General features: G+C 22.3%; 1 protein-coding gene across 1 annotated transcript in view; it reads left to right on the forward strand.

Annotated features, from left to right (window-relative positions):
- Positions 1-219: 219 nt before the first annotated feature.
- LOC128958975 (tyrosine-protein phosphatase 69D-like) overlaps positions 220-17360 on the forward strand; it is a 40398-nt gene continuing 23257 nt past the window's right edge. Inside the window, exons 1-4 of the mRNA XM_054304945.1 lie at positions 220-271; positions 661-739; positions 9217-9519; positions 16616-17209. Of these exons, the coding sequence (XP_054160920.1) occupies positions 670-739; positions 9217-9519; positions 16616-17209 (967 nt within the window). The 5' untranslated portion in view covers positions 220-271; positions 661-669. The remainder of the gene's footprint in view (positions 272-660; positions 740-9216; positions 9520-16615; positions 17210-17360) is intronic.

The following is a 17360-nucleotide window of genomic DNA, read 5'->3' on the forward strand; positions in this document are numbered from 1 at the left end:
TTGGTGTCAGTGACTGTAAAACACTGCAATTGTCTTTCATTTAAAACTATTAAAAAAGCCGACGCAAGACACCAAACCTCTTTCACTTCAAATAACTTATTTTTATCAAATAATTGACTGATTATTCAAACGGTTCGTCCTTTTGCTCAGAAATAATAGCTTTTCATATATTAGTTTCAATTGTTTGACTGACTGATGGACTCGAAAGCCGAATTAGATTTCAATAATTATTATTTTTATCTAATGTCGATATAAAAATCATAAAATACTGGTATATCGATAAACAATTATTATAATTACTATTATCTTTAATATATCAATAATAATAACTATTACAAGAATAATAATAGTAATAGTAATGATAATAACTATATATTTGGTGTTTCATTACATTTAAGGTTTTTATTAATAATATTTTTGTGTTATTTTGGTGACTCGCAAGAAATTGTAACGTTATCTTTAATCTTATAATACAGTATAACAATAATCTATTAATCTATTATTATTATTATTATTATTATTATTGATATATATAGTATATGTAAGTGCAATCATATAAATACACATAAATTTAATACACACATACAGTACATCATACAGTTTAATATATTTATGAGTTATGTTTAGTATTATTATTATTATTGTTTGTTTCGGGGAAAGGGTTACAAAATGCTAAACACGTCGACAAGATTTATACGGACACCCAATTATGACGACTTGTTTTTCTTTGAAGATGACTGTAAGTTATGAACACTTTTATTGTAACTTATTTTTGTTGTTATATTTTGATTGTAACCATTCAATTGAGTTGTTATGTAATACTGTGTTATATAAATAAGTTTGCTTAACACACAAATACTAAACATGTCAAATATTATTTGTTTGCATTTATACTTAAGTCTACTATTATTTTATTAATATTTTTTATTATTATTAATAATTGTTGGTATTAATTGTTGCTAACAAAACCATTTTTTGTAGATCTATTACAAGATAATTAATTATTAAAATTTAGATCTTATCTAATGTTATTTTTCATATTATATAACGGGTAAATAGTTTTTAGCAAATATAATGAATATTTAATTTTAATATATATATATGTTTTGGTGATCACTACTATTTTATCCTTTTATTATGACTTTTGAACTTAACTATACACTTGAAACACATTTTAATGTATATAATTCGATAAACAGTATGTTTTTCAGTACTTAAATGTATATACTGTTAATATATTGCATAAGAAAATATTTTATAAATTATTTGCTCTAACTTTGCAAATCAATAAATAAATAGATATTAATCATATTTTAAAAAAGTTATGTCAGACTTTATATCAAAAAATTTCTAACATTAATCTCATTAATGATTAATAATTGAATTTTAAAAGACGTTTAAATATATTTATGCTGTGATATGACTTTCATTAAAATTTATGACAGTTTTTATAGAAATTTTTGTTGCAATATATATACAATATTAAAAAAGTTAACAATATTTTATTACATGTGTTATTTTAGAAAAACTTTAATTTTTTCCGTTTTATTATATAAATACATTACATTAGAATTATTATAACAAAATTATAAACAATCTAAAAATTAATTTTTAAATTATCGGAAATTTATTATTATTAAAACAAATTATTTGWTTTTTCTGATTTTTTTTTGAATTTTTTTTAAATCGCGGAAATACTAGAAATATTAGTAATTTTTATTCATATTAAAAATAGATATTAATTAATTCTAAATTGGTTGTAATAATAATAAGTTCATATATTTTTATCTATATGTTAAAAAAAATATATTGAAATATACTTTAAAAATAAAACTACTGTATAATATTGAACAGTTAAATTAAATCAATAAACTGATATTTATAGAAATTTATTGTCGATCCGCAACATTGATTAATTTGAATATTTATTATCATTAAACTGTATATCTGTTTAATATACTGTTTTTAATGCCTGATACCTGTATATACTTGTGTATTATTTTTTTACATTGCAAATACTGTAATTATAAAAAACTTTTAAAAATATTAAAAACTTATTTAAGTGATTAAATGACATTAATATTATAATCAATGCATAATCAACGTTGATACATACGTTGCATTTAGTACATAACATTTTTATAATACAATATTAATAAATAGTAAAACAATATACAGTATAAGTAATATAAATTAATGATTGTTAGGTTTATTTGTATTTCCAATGTATTTGACTATTTATCATCTAATATATTGCGAGTCATTTCCCGAATCCCGGTTTTTTCTATATTCCCTCACAATAATTGCTTGTCTGCCCTAATATGACTGACCAACACATCTAATAAAACGAGTAAAGAGATCCATAAAAATAAATAAAAACTACTATTTATAGGAATCGCCTAAAGGGCTAAACAATGTCTGCACTGACTCATACATACCACACATTTTCTTAAACTTTTTATTATTTTTCTTTTTCATTGAAATATTTGTGTTGTCTGTCATTTTAATAGACCCATTGGCTACTCATTTATTCCCTGACAGTCCTTACAGTATGCTCTCTCTCTCTCTCTCTCTCTCTCTCTCTCTCTCTCTCTCTCTGTGTTTGTGTAATATTTTGATCAGTTATACATTACATTTTAAGACTATTCTCAGTTTTTTTATATCACTCAACACAACACATAATACAAAACATGTAAAGAATTGACTGATTCTCTTCGGTCTTCATCTCATTCTTTATCATAAATAACGAAAGAAAAGGCTTTTCAAATGAAAAGTTGCCTAAAATTGCATTCATGAATACCAATGGATAGTTAACAGTGAATGAGAGGCCACTGATATATTGACAGTCACACTGTGCACTGGGATATGATTGTGTATGTGTATGTGTATGTGTATGTGTATGTGTATGTGTATGTGTATGTGTATGTGTATGTGTATGTGTATGTGTATGTGTATGTGTATGTGTATGTGTATGTGTATGTGTATGTGTATGTGTATGTGTATGTGTATGTGTATGTGTATGTGTATGTGTATGTGTATGTGTATGTGTATGTGTATGTGTATGTGTATGTGTGTGTATGTGTATGTGTATGTGTATGTGTATGTGTGTATGTGTATGTATGTGTGTATGTGTGTGTGTGTGTATGTGTGTGTGTGTGTGTGTGTGTGTGTGTGTGTGTGTGTGTGTGTGTGTGTGTGTGTGTGTGTGTGTGTGTGTGTGTGTGTGTGTGTGTGAGTAAGTTAAGGAAAGTATTGTGTATGTGTGCTGAATGTAGAATATTCTGTGGGTATAAATGAAACAAAACCAACACAAGAAAAGAAAAGACACTCTCTATTACTGATATGTGAAGTGTTGGACTAACTCTTTCATTGACATTAAAAATTGTTACACTTTTTTGTCAATAAATAAACTATATATCTATTATAGACATCATCTCATGGAAATGTATTCAACAATAGCCAACACATGATACTAACTGAACAAAAAGATATCTATTGGCACCATTAAAAATAACAATAATTATAAAAATTGTAATTTTTAATCAATCACTACTATTTTGTTTTTAATTTTAATCAACAAATCACTTTATAATTTTTAAAAATTATAAAGTATTTATTATTATTAATAACTACAGTGCTATAACTTATTTAAAATTGTTGGATGCATATTATGTTTTTTAAGTTAATATTTTATATTATTGCTTATTTTTGGTTTTTTCTTATGGCGCAAACAGCAATAAAAGATTATTATTTTTATTTTTATTRTATAACATGATTTATATTGATGAAAATAAGCATATACTGTGTAGGGTTACATTTGAGGAAATTTCCTATAAGTATACACATAAATCGCGGTCAAACATCATTATAAGTTATATTTACTTAATTCAGTAAATAACTGTTATGTGATATAAATGTATTTACAATAATATCTTCATAAATATGTTGATTGCATTTAAATGCTATACTATATATATATATATATTATTCTAAATAATAATGTATTTTTTAGTGATATAATAATCAAATTTTAAAAATAAAATTCAAACAGATATTTATATGTATCGTATATATTACATATATTTAGCAACAATTCTAAGTGAATATCTATTGTTTCATTGATACACTTTAGCTAAAGTGTATATTATACAGTATATATCTACAGTATATATATATATATATATATATATACCGGTATAYTATTTATAAAATTATAACATATTGATACACATTTATTGTTATATTGTATAGTCTATAACAATAGCAATCGATATCAAGAAATGAATGTAAAGATTATAGTGTTTGTGTTTTACTACTACTACTACTACAGAATGAATGAATGAAATAAAAGTTTATTTCTATTTTAAAAACATTTCTCTCGTTTTACGATTCAATAGCTTTCTCTTGAGTCGTGACTTCTGGTCATATATTTATAGTAAATGTTTAAAGTTTTATATTTTTTTCTTTCTATTCAATTATTATCATTGCTTTTAATAATATAAAACCATAGTTTTTACCGCAAAATACACTTATTTTTAGGCTTCTCGTTACTCTCTCTCTCTCTCTCTCTCTCTCTCTCTCTCTCTCTCTCACTCACTCACTCACTCACTCACTCACTCACTCAATAAATATATCTTCTTTATCTCTTAGGATTAAGATTGTTGTTAACACATAGATAATTACTTACACTTCAAAAATAAATGTTTATGTTTATTGAATATTGAAAATTTTTATTATAAATTTTAATTGTACGTTTTTAAGCTTAATAAATTTAATTAATTAATTTTRAATAAATTTAGAGTGCATATCTACAGTATTGTTAATATAATTCATAGCTTATATATTTTTTATAAATATATTTAAAAATTATATAACTTTTAACGCAATAATCAGGTATAAAACATTTTATGATTAATGATTGTACGGCGATGTGTGTGTATATATAAATGTTATATAAAAATAGGGACATAAAAATGTATTGAAATTGAAAACAACTTTGAATACATATTAAAAGTGAAAGCATAATACGGTATAATAATATTTTAAATCATATATCAATTGTTTGCAACACAACAGCATAAATGAATTTTTGTATTTTTTATAGTATATTGCTTTTTATATGTTATCTATTAGTGAATACTCCCTATACTGTATAAACATCCATTGCCTGTATATACTGTATTGTAATTTATATAAAACCTCATAACATACTATTTAGAATATTATAACAACAAAAATATATTATAGTCTATATATTTTGAAGTAAATTGTGGAAAATTTTCTTTCATATTTAAACATTATTTATATATAATACCAATATTAAAGCTAAATTACATAATACTGTAGAAACACACATAATATAAAAGGATTTGAGATTATTTGTATGACAACACCTCCTATACAAACAAATAATAGGCAATCATATAATATATTGGTATTTGTGTTGTTTTTGTGTGTTTCTGTTATCATATTTGCAATGAGAGACCCATTGAATTCAGAGCTCCAGGATTTCAATGATATATTTTTATATCTTTATTTATTGACTAATATTTCTTTTATTTTCCGTATGCTATTTACTATATTATTATTAACAAAGATATTAGTAGTGATCATATTTAAAGAAATAATGAGTCAGAGAGAGGGTTAACAATCATTGGTGTGCTTTCATCAGTGATTTGTTTCTCACTATTGTTACGCTCTAATTGATGCCAGAAATTGACCAAACAATGTGTGTGTGTGTGTGTGTGTGTGTGTGTGAGAGAGAGAGAGAGAGAGAGAGAGAGAGAGAGAGAATGTGTCCCATAGTTTTTCTAACTCAACCTTAAATATCTGGACATTATTTGCTTCTAAGCACTAGTAGATACTAAACAGGGAATGATAGAGAGAAAGAGAGATATTAATAGAGAGAGAGAGAGAGAGAGAGAGAGAGAGAGAGAGAGAGAGAGAGAGAGAGAGAGAGAGAGAGAGAGATGAATAGTAAGGCCATCATTTCATTACAGGATTTTATTTTATTATTAATCTCTATCTCACTGTAATATTGGCTCATTCTATGCCATCAAACAAATACCATATTATATATAATAAAATAGTTTCCACACAACAAGTCTAACGCCTAACAAAAGTTTGTGCATTACTTTAATCCAGTTTTTCTGTTTGTTGTCAAACTTGGCTATTGTTTTGCCGACAATAAGGTCCAGTGTTTGCAGTTTCAGTGATGAGATCCGGTATAGTGTTGGTTGTAAAAGTAGTAGTAGTAGTAGTGCTGAGTATACTCTATAAGCAATAGATTTTGACAAACCCTTATATTGTATATTAGAGATCAGCCAAACTTAATCAATAGTATAGATGAACTCATTGTAAAAATTTAATTTTTGACAATTTTCTCTAATATTATCCGGTTTTTACTCAGATTTTAATGTATTTTCTCAATCTCTGTCACTAATTGTTTGCTTATTTGTCAACTCTATTCCGATAAACTATTTGCTGTAGTCATGAGATTTAATTTAAAAAAATATGTTTATTTAATAYACATTAGTAGATATAATAATGCATTAAATATTATAATTTAGTAAACTGTATAAATACGATGTACGATATAAAAATTAATATAATTAAAATAATGTATGTTTGCTAAGTTTATAAAAATAATATATTGTAAAAATATATAGTTGTTTATAATTTTWAAAAAATCATTTCACTAAAAATTTAAACAATTTCATAAGTCTTTTAGATTTATAAAAAAATGACAATTTTACTAAAATTTTATAGAAAACTTGACAAACGTTTTTTTGTGTTAAACAAATATATTAATGTGATTTGTATTACTGTATTTATTTTATACTATATTCTACGGTACTATTAATATACATATATAGTATATAAATAATATTATTATTTAAATATGGATTATATATATAATTTATAATAATGTATTTAATAAATTATTCTTTATACAGTATAATTATGTCAATAAAATGAATTAATAAAAATAGCTAATAAATTATATTCATTATTATCATTAAATTATATTTGACTACATTTACAGTTTATATCTGGTATTGATTTGCTAATCATAACATTATTTGCAATTTTATAAATACAGTATATATTTTACATTTGCGTGTCATCTTTTAGTCATTAATTTTAGCACAACATTTAAAAATTGTAATAATTATATATAATAATTGTTTATGAAATAATTTATATAGTTAGATTGTAAAAATAATTAGCTATTTTATATAGTATTATATACCCTATTAATAAACTATAATTAGATCTAAAATTTTAATTGTATTAACAAATGTTACTTTTTCATAGTCAGCAAAACATTTGAAACCAATTTATTGCTATATTACGTGTATATACATTATTTGCAATATATTTATGAAAAAGTTAAATTTATAAAATTCTACATATATGATATCATATAAATGTAAATTTAATTAATTATTGTTATTTAAAAATTGTCCATACTCGTAAAATATATTGAATACTACATAAAATATTATATGATTCAAAAATATTTTATCGTCTAATTAATTTTATGTCAAAATTATTTTTAATAAATCATTTATATCATGATTTATATATCCATAAAGTATATTATAAAAATATAGAAAACGAGAGAGAAAATGGTGATCAATTAAATTCAATAAAATAAATTTAATATGTAAATTTATAATCTAGATTAATTTATAATGTTTATTTTAATTATATATTTTATTTAACTAGCAATTATTTTTATTTGTTTTTTGTATAATATAATTAAATAATAATATCTACTGTTTTTACGCATCTAAATAAAATTTATTTTAATGAATTCAAATATATAAAGATTTTATTATCTACTTTAAAAAATAACAAAATAAAATAGCATTTGCACTAAGATTTATATAAGGTTTTTCATTAATTTAAGTTTTAAAAAAATACTATGTAGTCTATTAATATAACTAATATAAATTTTTATTATTAAAAACTTTTTTTATACAAAAATAAACTCTAATTATAGAAAATACTACACTAAAGCAATAAAAATATTTTCCGATGCATTAAGATATCAAAATAATATTCATTAAAATTTTATATTATGGGTTGTGAGAGAATATATGTTAAACCCAATATTATTTATAATATATTTTAATTGAATTAATGGATAATTTTTAATGAAATTTACTAATCAATAGCAGACATCAAAAATATATATAATTTAATAATAGCCTTTCATTTATTGTGTCATATTATATTACTCATAAATAATGCCTTAATATTATATATATATATATATAGTAAATGCCAAATGTTTATGTACTGTACATATATATATATATATATATATATATATATATATATAGTATATATATATATATATATATATATATATATGAAATGATAAAATTAAAAAAGTAGACAAATAAAGTTATAAAAGTTTAATAAATAAATATTGATTATTTGATTAAAATATTTATAATTAATTTATAATTATTTATAATTCTGCAAATAAAATTTGATATTTTTAAAATTTATGTTTTCATAATTTGCTAAATTAGACATTAAATTAATTTTTATTATTATAATTTGTTTATTGCTTTGAAGTAAATATTAATTTAATCTGCTTTTATTGACTCTTAAAGTTACTAAAAATTGAAATATCATTATATTCTAAATTTATAATATATACAATATTTTATATAAATAAATATATATATATATATATACGGTATATAAGTTTATATCTTAAACGTAAGTTTTTAGTGAATTTATGGCTGTAAATTAAAGTATAGTATTCAGAATAAATACTATTACAAACATTTGGCTTATAATTTAAATATTATGTTTAGCAAATTGCTTATATATAAATTTTTTATATATAAAACTATTAAATATAAACACAACTTTACTCTTAAATATTAATATAAGACATTATGACAAATATTTAATGCAAAATGTTTGTGAAAATTATAGAAATAATATTTTTGTCTAATATTTGAGATATTTACTTAAATTTCTTTTAATTACTTTTTGTTTTGTATATAGTTTGTAGTATTTGTTTAAAAAACAAACCAATTAAATATATAACTGCAAATTTAAGCAATAATTAAACTTTTAGCTGATAAGACATAAGGAAATTACTGAATAATTTAATATGTTTTTCATTAAACATGATTATTGTCATTTAATTCACAAAAAAAATTAAAAACATTATTTTTGATGCAATAGTACCGCCAAAAGTGAAGATTGTGTCTCATTTTGCGAGTCCACCGCTTGTGGCCAACTGTAGCCGTACATCGACTCAATGTTTGGTTACGCCAACCCTTCCCAATATACTTGTCTGGTGGACATTTCGCGGCGACAACGCCAGCAAATTGCCATCGGTTCACATTAGCCGGACGTCGCCTAACGAGTGGAAACTGTCGATTGAATGCGCAACACTCCACCATTCGGGCACCTGGGCCTGTCACGCAGCACTGGCCAATGAAACACAACGGGTCTATCGCAAAGAGGCCGTCATTCAGGTTTACGGTAAGTTTGACTCAATGAGTTAATTATGTACTACTTTTAATGTATATTTACCGATGCAATCAATTTACGGTTCACACCATTTGATTGAGTGATATCTTTACGTATAAATGTGTTTGTGATGTCACACACACACAGAGGGCTAGCAGTTGAACCAAACATCTATTTTTCCCTCTCTTATCATTCATTCACTGACTTACTATAATATTGGTTAAAACAATTGAAGCACAAATCACAGGCACTGCCCTAATCGTGTTCACACATAACAGATACACACTTACACTCCGGTGCTCTAAATTAGTTTCACTTAAACACAATCTTAAGATACATAAGCTCTGAGACCTATGCCATAGTATTAATGAATAAAGCGGTAAAAATAAAATAAATAAGTCGTTTTACTACCAGTGCTCAAAAGTTAGACTGTGCTATGAATAGTCTTAATCTCATGTCATTTGTCATCATATCTCACCATTTTTTATGTAGCAATCAATTGTCTTTATATATCTATTGTGTATATTGTAATTACAAACTTTAATTATAAACTCAATGTACTAAACGTGACAATAGTTTCGTTAATTTATTACATTCACATATAAGTTATATTTATAGTAAAACCATTGTATAAATTAATGTAAATTATTCTTATATTTTAATTTATTATATTAGTGTATAATTTTGCGTTTTGCACAAATATATTATGTTAAATAAATTTGATATTTGATTTTTCAAAATAAATTATGAATCAAAGTTTTGTTTGTTTAAGTTGATATGGTTTACAGTTTACTTAATGCAATAATATTAGAAATAGTTTGCTTTCTACACTTATATATACATACAGTATATAAATTTATATATGCCTACAGTTATTTGTTTGGTAATACTGTATAAGTATAGCAAAAAAATAGTAAAATGAACATAAAGACAATGTCAGGGTCATTTATTGGGCATTTATTGGGCATTTATTAACATTTATTTTCTATTCAAATATTACATTAGTTCTTAAATCATTGTTGTGTGACATTTGATTTAATGCAATAAAAACTTTTGTTTTGTCTAATATAAATGACAAAAATACAATTAAAACAGTGTTTTGCTGTTTTGTGTGTTAAAACAAATACAACAGACATTTTCTTTGCCTTTTAAGATATGTTTTTGTCAAATATGATTATATTTAATGACAAAACTGCTGTCAAAACATATACCCATATAATAGACTAATTCAATAGTGAGTAAACTTTAAGAATACATTAGCAGTTATCTTAAATTTGAGAAAAATAATATTAAAGAAAATAGTTTATACATATATTTAATATAATTTATAATATATATATATATATATATAAACATTAAAATAAAATACATGGGTTTTAATATATTTTAATAAGCAACGTACATTTAATTTTGACATTAATTTTCATTTATAATGACAAATATGAGTAGTATATTTATGCATAAATTCTCAATAATAAAAACTATATATAATAATTTTTATTATATAATACTATTAAAGCAAAAAATAAGACAAAAAAGGAGAATATTATGGTTTAATTTATAATTATTAAAGAGAAAAGACATAACAATTATTTATATACAGTATAAATATCTTATAAATATAAAGAATATTCTTAGATATAGTGAGATATCATACATATATATATATTACTGACAAAACTAATAATATTAAGCAATGAAGTAGTAATTTTTGTTTTGTAAAGTAATAATAGTATTAGTAGTAGTTTTTTTCTGGGAATGGTTTATATGTATTGCACAGACAGATAAAAAAAGTGAGAATAAAGTGAAAGAGAAAATGCAAACAATATAAGCATTAAGCAAATGCACACAACATTCCTATTTCTGCCCATTATTTTGCATCAAATATTGTTAAGTGCTTTCCATTTACCCAAAAATTTTTAAAATAAGAATTTTTGCATATATTTAAACTTTTAAAATCTATTGTATAATGTACTTTATAAACACACACACATACATACATATACAAAATATATATTTAAAGTCTAAATCTATATTAAATACGTACATAAATATATAAAATATAGTGAATATTTAATTATTGTAAAAATTATTTATTAATTGTAAAAATTGTAAATTATTGTTTATTATAATAAAAAATTAATATATTAAGTAAAAATTAATTCAATTTACTTTAATGAGAAACTAAATGCTTATTATAAACTGTATGTTAAATGTTTTTATGCAATATTATTAAAGACTAAGTATAAGTATATTATGACATAAATAACAATTTAGTTCTTAATTAACTCAAACTATAGCCAAACATGTTGTGTGTGTCTGACTGTCTGTATTGTGGGTTAAATGCCAACCCATCTCTTGTCTTATTCTAACTATTGATGAAATATTCAGTAATATATGCTATAAGTGCTATTGTGAGTGAGTGAGTGAGTGAGTGAGTGAGTGAGTGAGTGAGTGAGTGAGTAAATTATAGTAAAATATAGGAGTGAGTGAGTGAGTGAGTGAGTGAGTGAGTGAGTGAGTGAGTGAGTGAGTGAGTGAGTGAGTGAGTGAGTGAGTGAGTGAGTGAGTGAGTGAGTGAGTGAGTGAGTGCTATGAGTGAGTGAGTGAGTGAGTGAGTGAGTGAGTGAGTGAGTGAGTGAGTGAGTGAGTGAGTGAGTGAGTGAGTAAATTATAGTAAAAAAAAATAGGGAAATTATTATTGAAGTGCACTTCAATCTAATAATAACAACAATAAGAGAATCGATTGTTTTTTTTCAATGAAAATTATTCAAAATATTCCGCTTCTTTGCTCTTTTTATATGCAATTTATAGTAATAATGATAATAATAATAAAGTCTTTAAGTGAAAATTCTGGTTAAAATAGATTTGCATAGATATTGAACTTTTTTGCTGAACAAATCATATCTTTTAAACAACTATATTATCTTACAATAAGTAAAAGCGTTTTTATATATTACTTATACAATATATACTGTATATTAAAAATTGAATAATAGTAAATTATATTGAAAAGTACATTTATAACAACTAAATAAATATAATCCATTTTATATGATTAAACTTTTTTATTTTAGTATTTTTCAATAAATACAACAAAATTATATATAATATATTATATATTCTAATATTCATTTTAAAGTTCATTATGTACGGTAAAATATAAAATTTTTTATTATTTGCACAAATTAATTATATAATTATTGATTCACACACTAAATGTTATTGATTTAACTAAAAAATAATAAATGCAATGTCGGCAAAAATCAAACGTTTTAATTCCTTGATATCATAGATATTACAAGTTTTAATATATGATAATTTCAAATTAATTATCACTAATTTTATTAATTTTTACATTTTTAAATTAATTATTTATAAAACTTACTATTCTTGATCACTTTTATTTTTTAATAAATAATTATTTTTTGCTAATTTTATCAGACAACCACTATATTTCGTAATATTATATGTTTTATTTGTTTTGCATTCATTTACAGTATGTCAACAATTATCGTTATACTGTATAATCAATTATACAAAACATGATATAATTATATTTTTTGTAACATTGTTATTTGTATTAATTACTTGAATGAAACAAAATTATTATTGTAATTATTTTATTATTGTAATAATACGCTTAACAACATATAAATTACTAATTTAGTTTATATATATACTGTATACATGTATATATATTTATTAATAAATAATAGTTAATAAATTAATTAACATGGTTTATATAGTTTGTGTTTATATATAATATGTATATATTTATTTTTAAAATCATTTACATTCATTTTGCGTACAAATTATTATTATTTGACTTATATTGTTAATAATGTAATGTAATTAATTAAAATTTACATAAAATAAATAGCCATTTTTTCAAACATTAAATATATAGTATTGGCATTAATATTCATAAATTTTCAAACAAAAGTAATAAAACGTTAAATATTATAAATTTTAGGTGTTATTCTTATATAACAGTTATTTTTATTAGTTTTCCAAATATTAAACAGTTATTAACAATTTATTAACTATGAATGATGTTTATTATATTTATAAAATTAATACTGAAAATATATATTCTTAAATAATATTATATATTTAACATAGACTTAAAAATATTTCATTTATTAATAAAAAAATATATAAAACATAGATTGTTATTTTAATACAAAAATATTTTAAAGTTTTTGTTAAATATATTAAAAATTATATAAAATTTTATGTATTTTTCTATTTTATTAGATTGTCTGAATAATACACATTTTTATAAATCTTTTAAGATTTTTCGTTTATAAGATTTGTCATTGTTTATAAATTTTAGTTTTTCATATTTAAAAAAAATTATTTTATTTTTTGATATATTTTTATTGTATTTTATTTATTTTTTTATATAAACTTATTATATTTTTGATATCTAAACAATAATGGCTGTATATACAGTAATATATAAATATATGACAAAATAAATTTTATAAAATATAGATAATAATAAATAATGTAACACTAAAAATATCCTAGAGCAACTTTTAGATAGTTGTTATTTTTGGAATACATAAAAACATGACATTTATTTTATATTTTAAACTATTTTGTATTTTAAATTATTTTTGTATTTTAAATTATTTTGTATATGCTCAATTTTCTATATTTATTTTATTTAACATAAAATTATTAAAATATAGATAAACGTATAGAATATGATATATTCTGTTAGAAAATACTCCTTATATTTTGAATTTTGAATGCTATTTTTGTCTTAATTTTTTTTACTAAACAAAAAATATTATAAATCATTATTATTATTATTATTATTATTATTATTATTATTATTATTATTATTATTATTATTATTATTATTATTATTATTATTATTATTATTATTATTATTATTATTATTATTATTATTAAAGTTTAACATTATTTTTTATCTATTTTTTATATAGTACTTTGAAAAACTATACGAAGCTTTACAATTGAAACTAACGATAAAAATAAATTGATATAAATTTGTTCTTTACTTATACTCATCGATCAAATAATTTTGTACAATAATATTTAATATGTGATTTAATAAGCATACAAATTATTATTTATTTGAAAAAAATTAAATAAAAATACTTGAGATAATAAAACTTGACAACAAATAATTATATTATAAAAAATAATCAGTTGAGAATGCTAGAAAACATTGTTCATAAACAAACTTTAATGGCGTAAAATACTTCATAAATAATTATAATCAGGGTTTTAAAAATGGTGGCATAAACAATAAATGCCAAATACCTGCCCTGTCTCTGCAGGTCAAGATGTGCAATACTTTTTAAAATAATCCTATAATACATTTAAAACCTTTCTATGAAATCAAAGTGAAAATTTTTAATTATTTATTTTTTATAATTTGGCCGCCATTTTGTCTATTTTCCTAATGTGATGTCATTTTTGATGTTCTAAGCGAATCTGAAGTCAGAATTTCAAAATTAGTAAATGGAATGCAACAGACAAACAGACAGACACACACACAGACATACATTACATTCCAGAAAACAAAATGTTTTCAAAGTTTGTTTGAAAATACAATTGATTTTAAAGTAATTATGTTATATTATTATTATAATAACAATTATATTGTATATTATAATATAATAGAATAGTTTTATTAATTGAAACATACATTTGTTTAAAAACAAATAGACTGTAGAGATATAGTATTTATTAATGAATATTATAGAATTTTTTTCTCAGATTCAGTAAATAAATCTATTGTATATTAGTATAGAATTTTTAATTAAATTTAATGTAAGTAATACTGACAATAAATATTGTATTGTTTTTTGTTAAATATATTTTACTATAAATTCTTTATATTAGCATCACTTAAGACTTTAGAATAAGAAACATGTTTTAAATTGTTTGCAACTCTTAAAACAGTGAATTCAAATAAAACAATAAATTTATTGCAATTTCTAAAACAAAATTACGATAAGACTATTACTATATAAATAAGATATATATTCAAAAAAGTAAATCTTTTAAATAAACTTACAATTAATTGTAGTCTACAGATAAATGTTAGATTGTTTCAAGCGTTACATTGTTTTGTTGTTTTTTTGTTACTGTCTTTTATCAACTCTAATATAAAAACAAAAGAAATGCTTCATTGAATGCGATTAAAGTATAATGTGTTTTGCGATTACAGTTATTTATAAATTTTTTATTTTAAGTTTTCACTATATAAAGTAATTTAAGTAATTTCTAAATTATATCTGATTTTTAATAAATAAATCATTTATAAACTTTTATATTATTATATTTATTTATTTTATTATATAGTATTTTCAGTCAAATAAAAAAATATAAACTCAAATTTCATAAAATCAGTTATTCATTATACAGTATATAGTTATTATTGTTTTTACTTACAGTTAACCACAAGAGTCAATCTCGACTCAAATGATAACAAATTTATTATTTTTGTTTTTTTCAGAATCTGCTTTTCATTTATTATTATTATTATTATTTATCATTTGTTTTATTTTTTATCAATACAATTGTACTAACTCTGCAATTTTATTAAATACTATACTACAATATTATATATATTACAGTCCATATAATTTTGATTAATTGGAAAAACGATTTCATTTTATATATATATTTAACTGTATATTATAGAGTTATAAGCCATAAGTCTTTATTATTTGCAGATAACAAAAAAGTGTATTATATTTTAACGAAAATAAATTAATTGCAATTAAAAGTGTGTTATAAAACAATGAAATTGCTTATATCATAATATATTTATATGATTGTTTAAATTTTATCCATAAAACTAAAATACATTATGCATTTGAGTTTTTAAATTAAATATTATGTAAATTTAATAATTTTTTGATTGCATCTATATCTATATATATACCAGTATACAATATTGAATTATAATTTTAATTAATATACACAATATATTTTATATTAATATTTATTACACATATTTGAATGCAATCATAGATATCTATATTATTATTTTGTTTAATTTATTGCATTTATTATAACATAAATTTAATTATAATTTTGTTTAATCTTATATTTTTAGTACCGGTCAGTATAGAAGTAGTTCCCAACAATGGTGTGGTTCGTCAACTAATTGGTAATACCGTACAACTGAAATGTTTGGTCACAACGTATCCAAAAGCAGTGATCAATTGGACAAAAATTGTCAATAATGTGGCCGTCAATGCCGTATCCGAAGATGATCAGAGACTTCGTATTGTCAATAGTGATGTAAGCGAGACATTACAGTCAACCCAATTGGTAATCGACAGCATCCGTGAGTCCGACAACGGGACGTATGTTTGTCACGCAAAGAATGAGTACAACAACCAAAGTGAAGGACATATGACACTTGTGGTCATACAAAAAGCTCAACTTTACTTTGAGAGGACACAAGCACTCAGTGCCCGTTCCCTACAACTGTTTTGGCGAGTGGTCACCGACGGCAACGCTGATATCACGGCATTCATATTGGAAATGAAAAATTACACAACAGATGAACACAATGATCAACAATGGCATCGTATTGATGCACACCTGGATGTCAATGCTGTACAAACCGGATCTTATCATATCGTACACTATTTAGCGCCGGCAGTCACTTACGGTTTCCAATTGGCCGCAATCAATAGTGCAGGTTTGTATGTGTATGTATGTATGTATGTGTGTGTGTGTGTGTGTGTGTGTGTGTGTGTGTGTGTGTGTGTATGTGTGTGTGTGTATGTGTGTGTGTGTTAAATAACTATGAGTTAACATTTAGCTGTTATTAATCAAAACATTTTAGTAAA

The sequence above is a fragment of the Oppia nitens genome, unplaced genomic scaffold (genome assembly GCF_028296485.1).
Source record: "Oppia nitens isolate AA-2021 unplaced genomic scaffold, nextdenovo-longstitch-racon4-pilon3 scaffold3_pilon_pilon_pilon, whole genome shotgun sequence".
Taxonomy (NCBI): domain Eukaryota; kingdom Metazoa; phylum Arthropoda; class Arachnida; order Sarcoptiformes; family Oppiidae; genus Oppia; species Oppia nitens.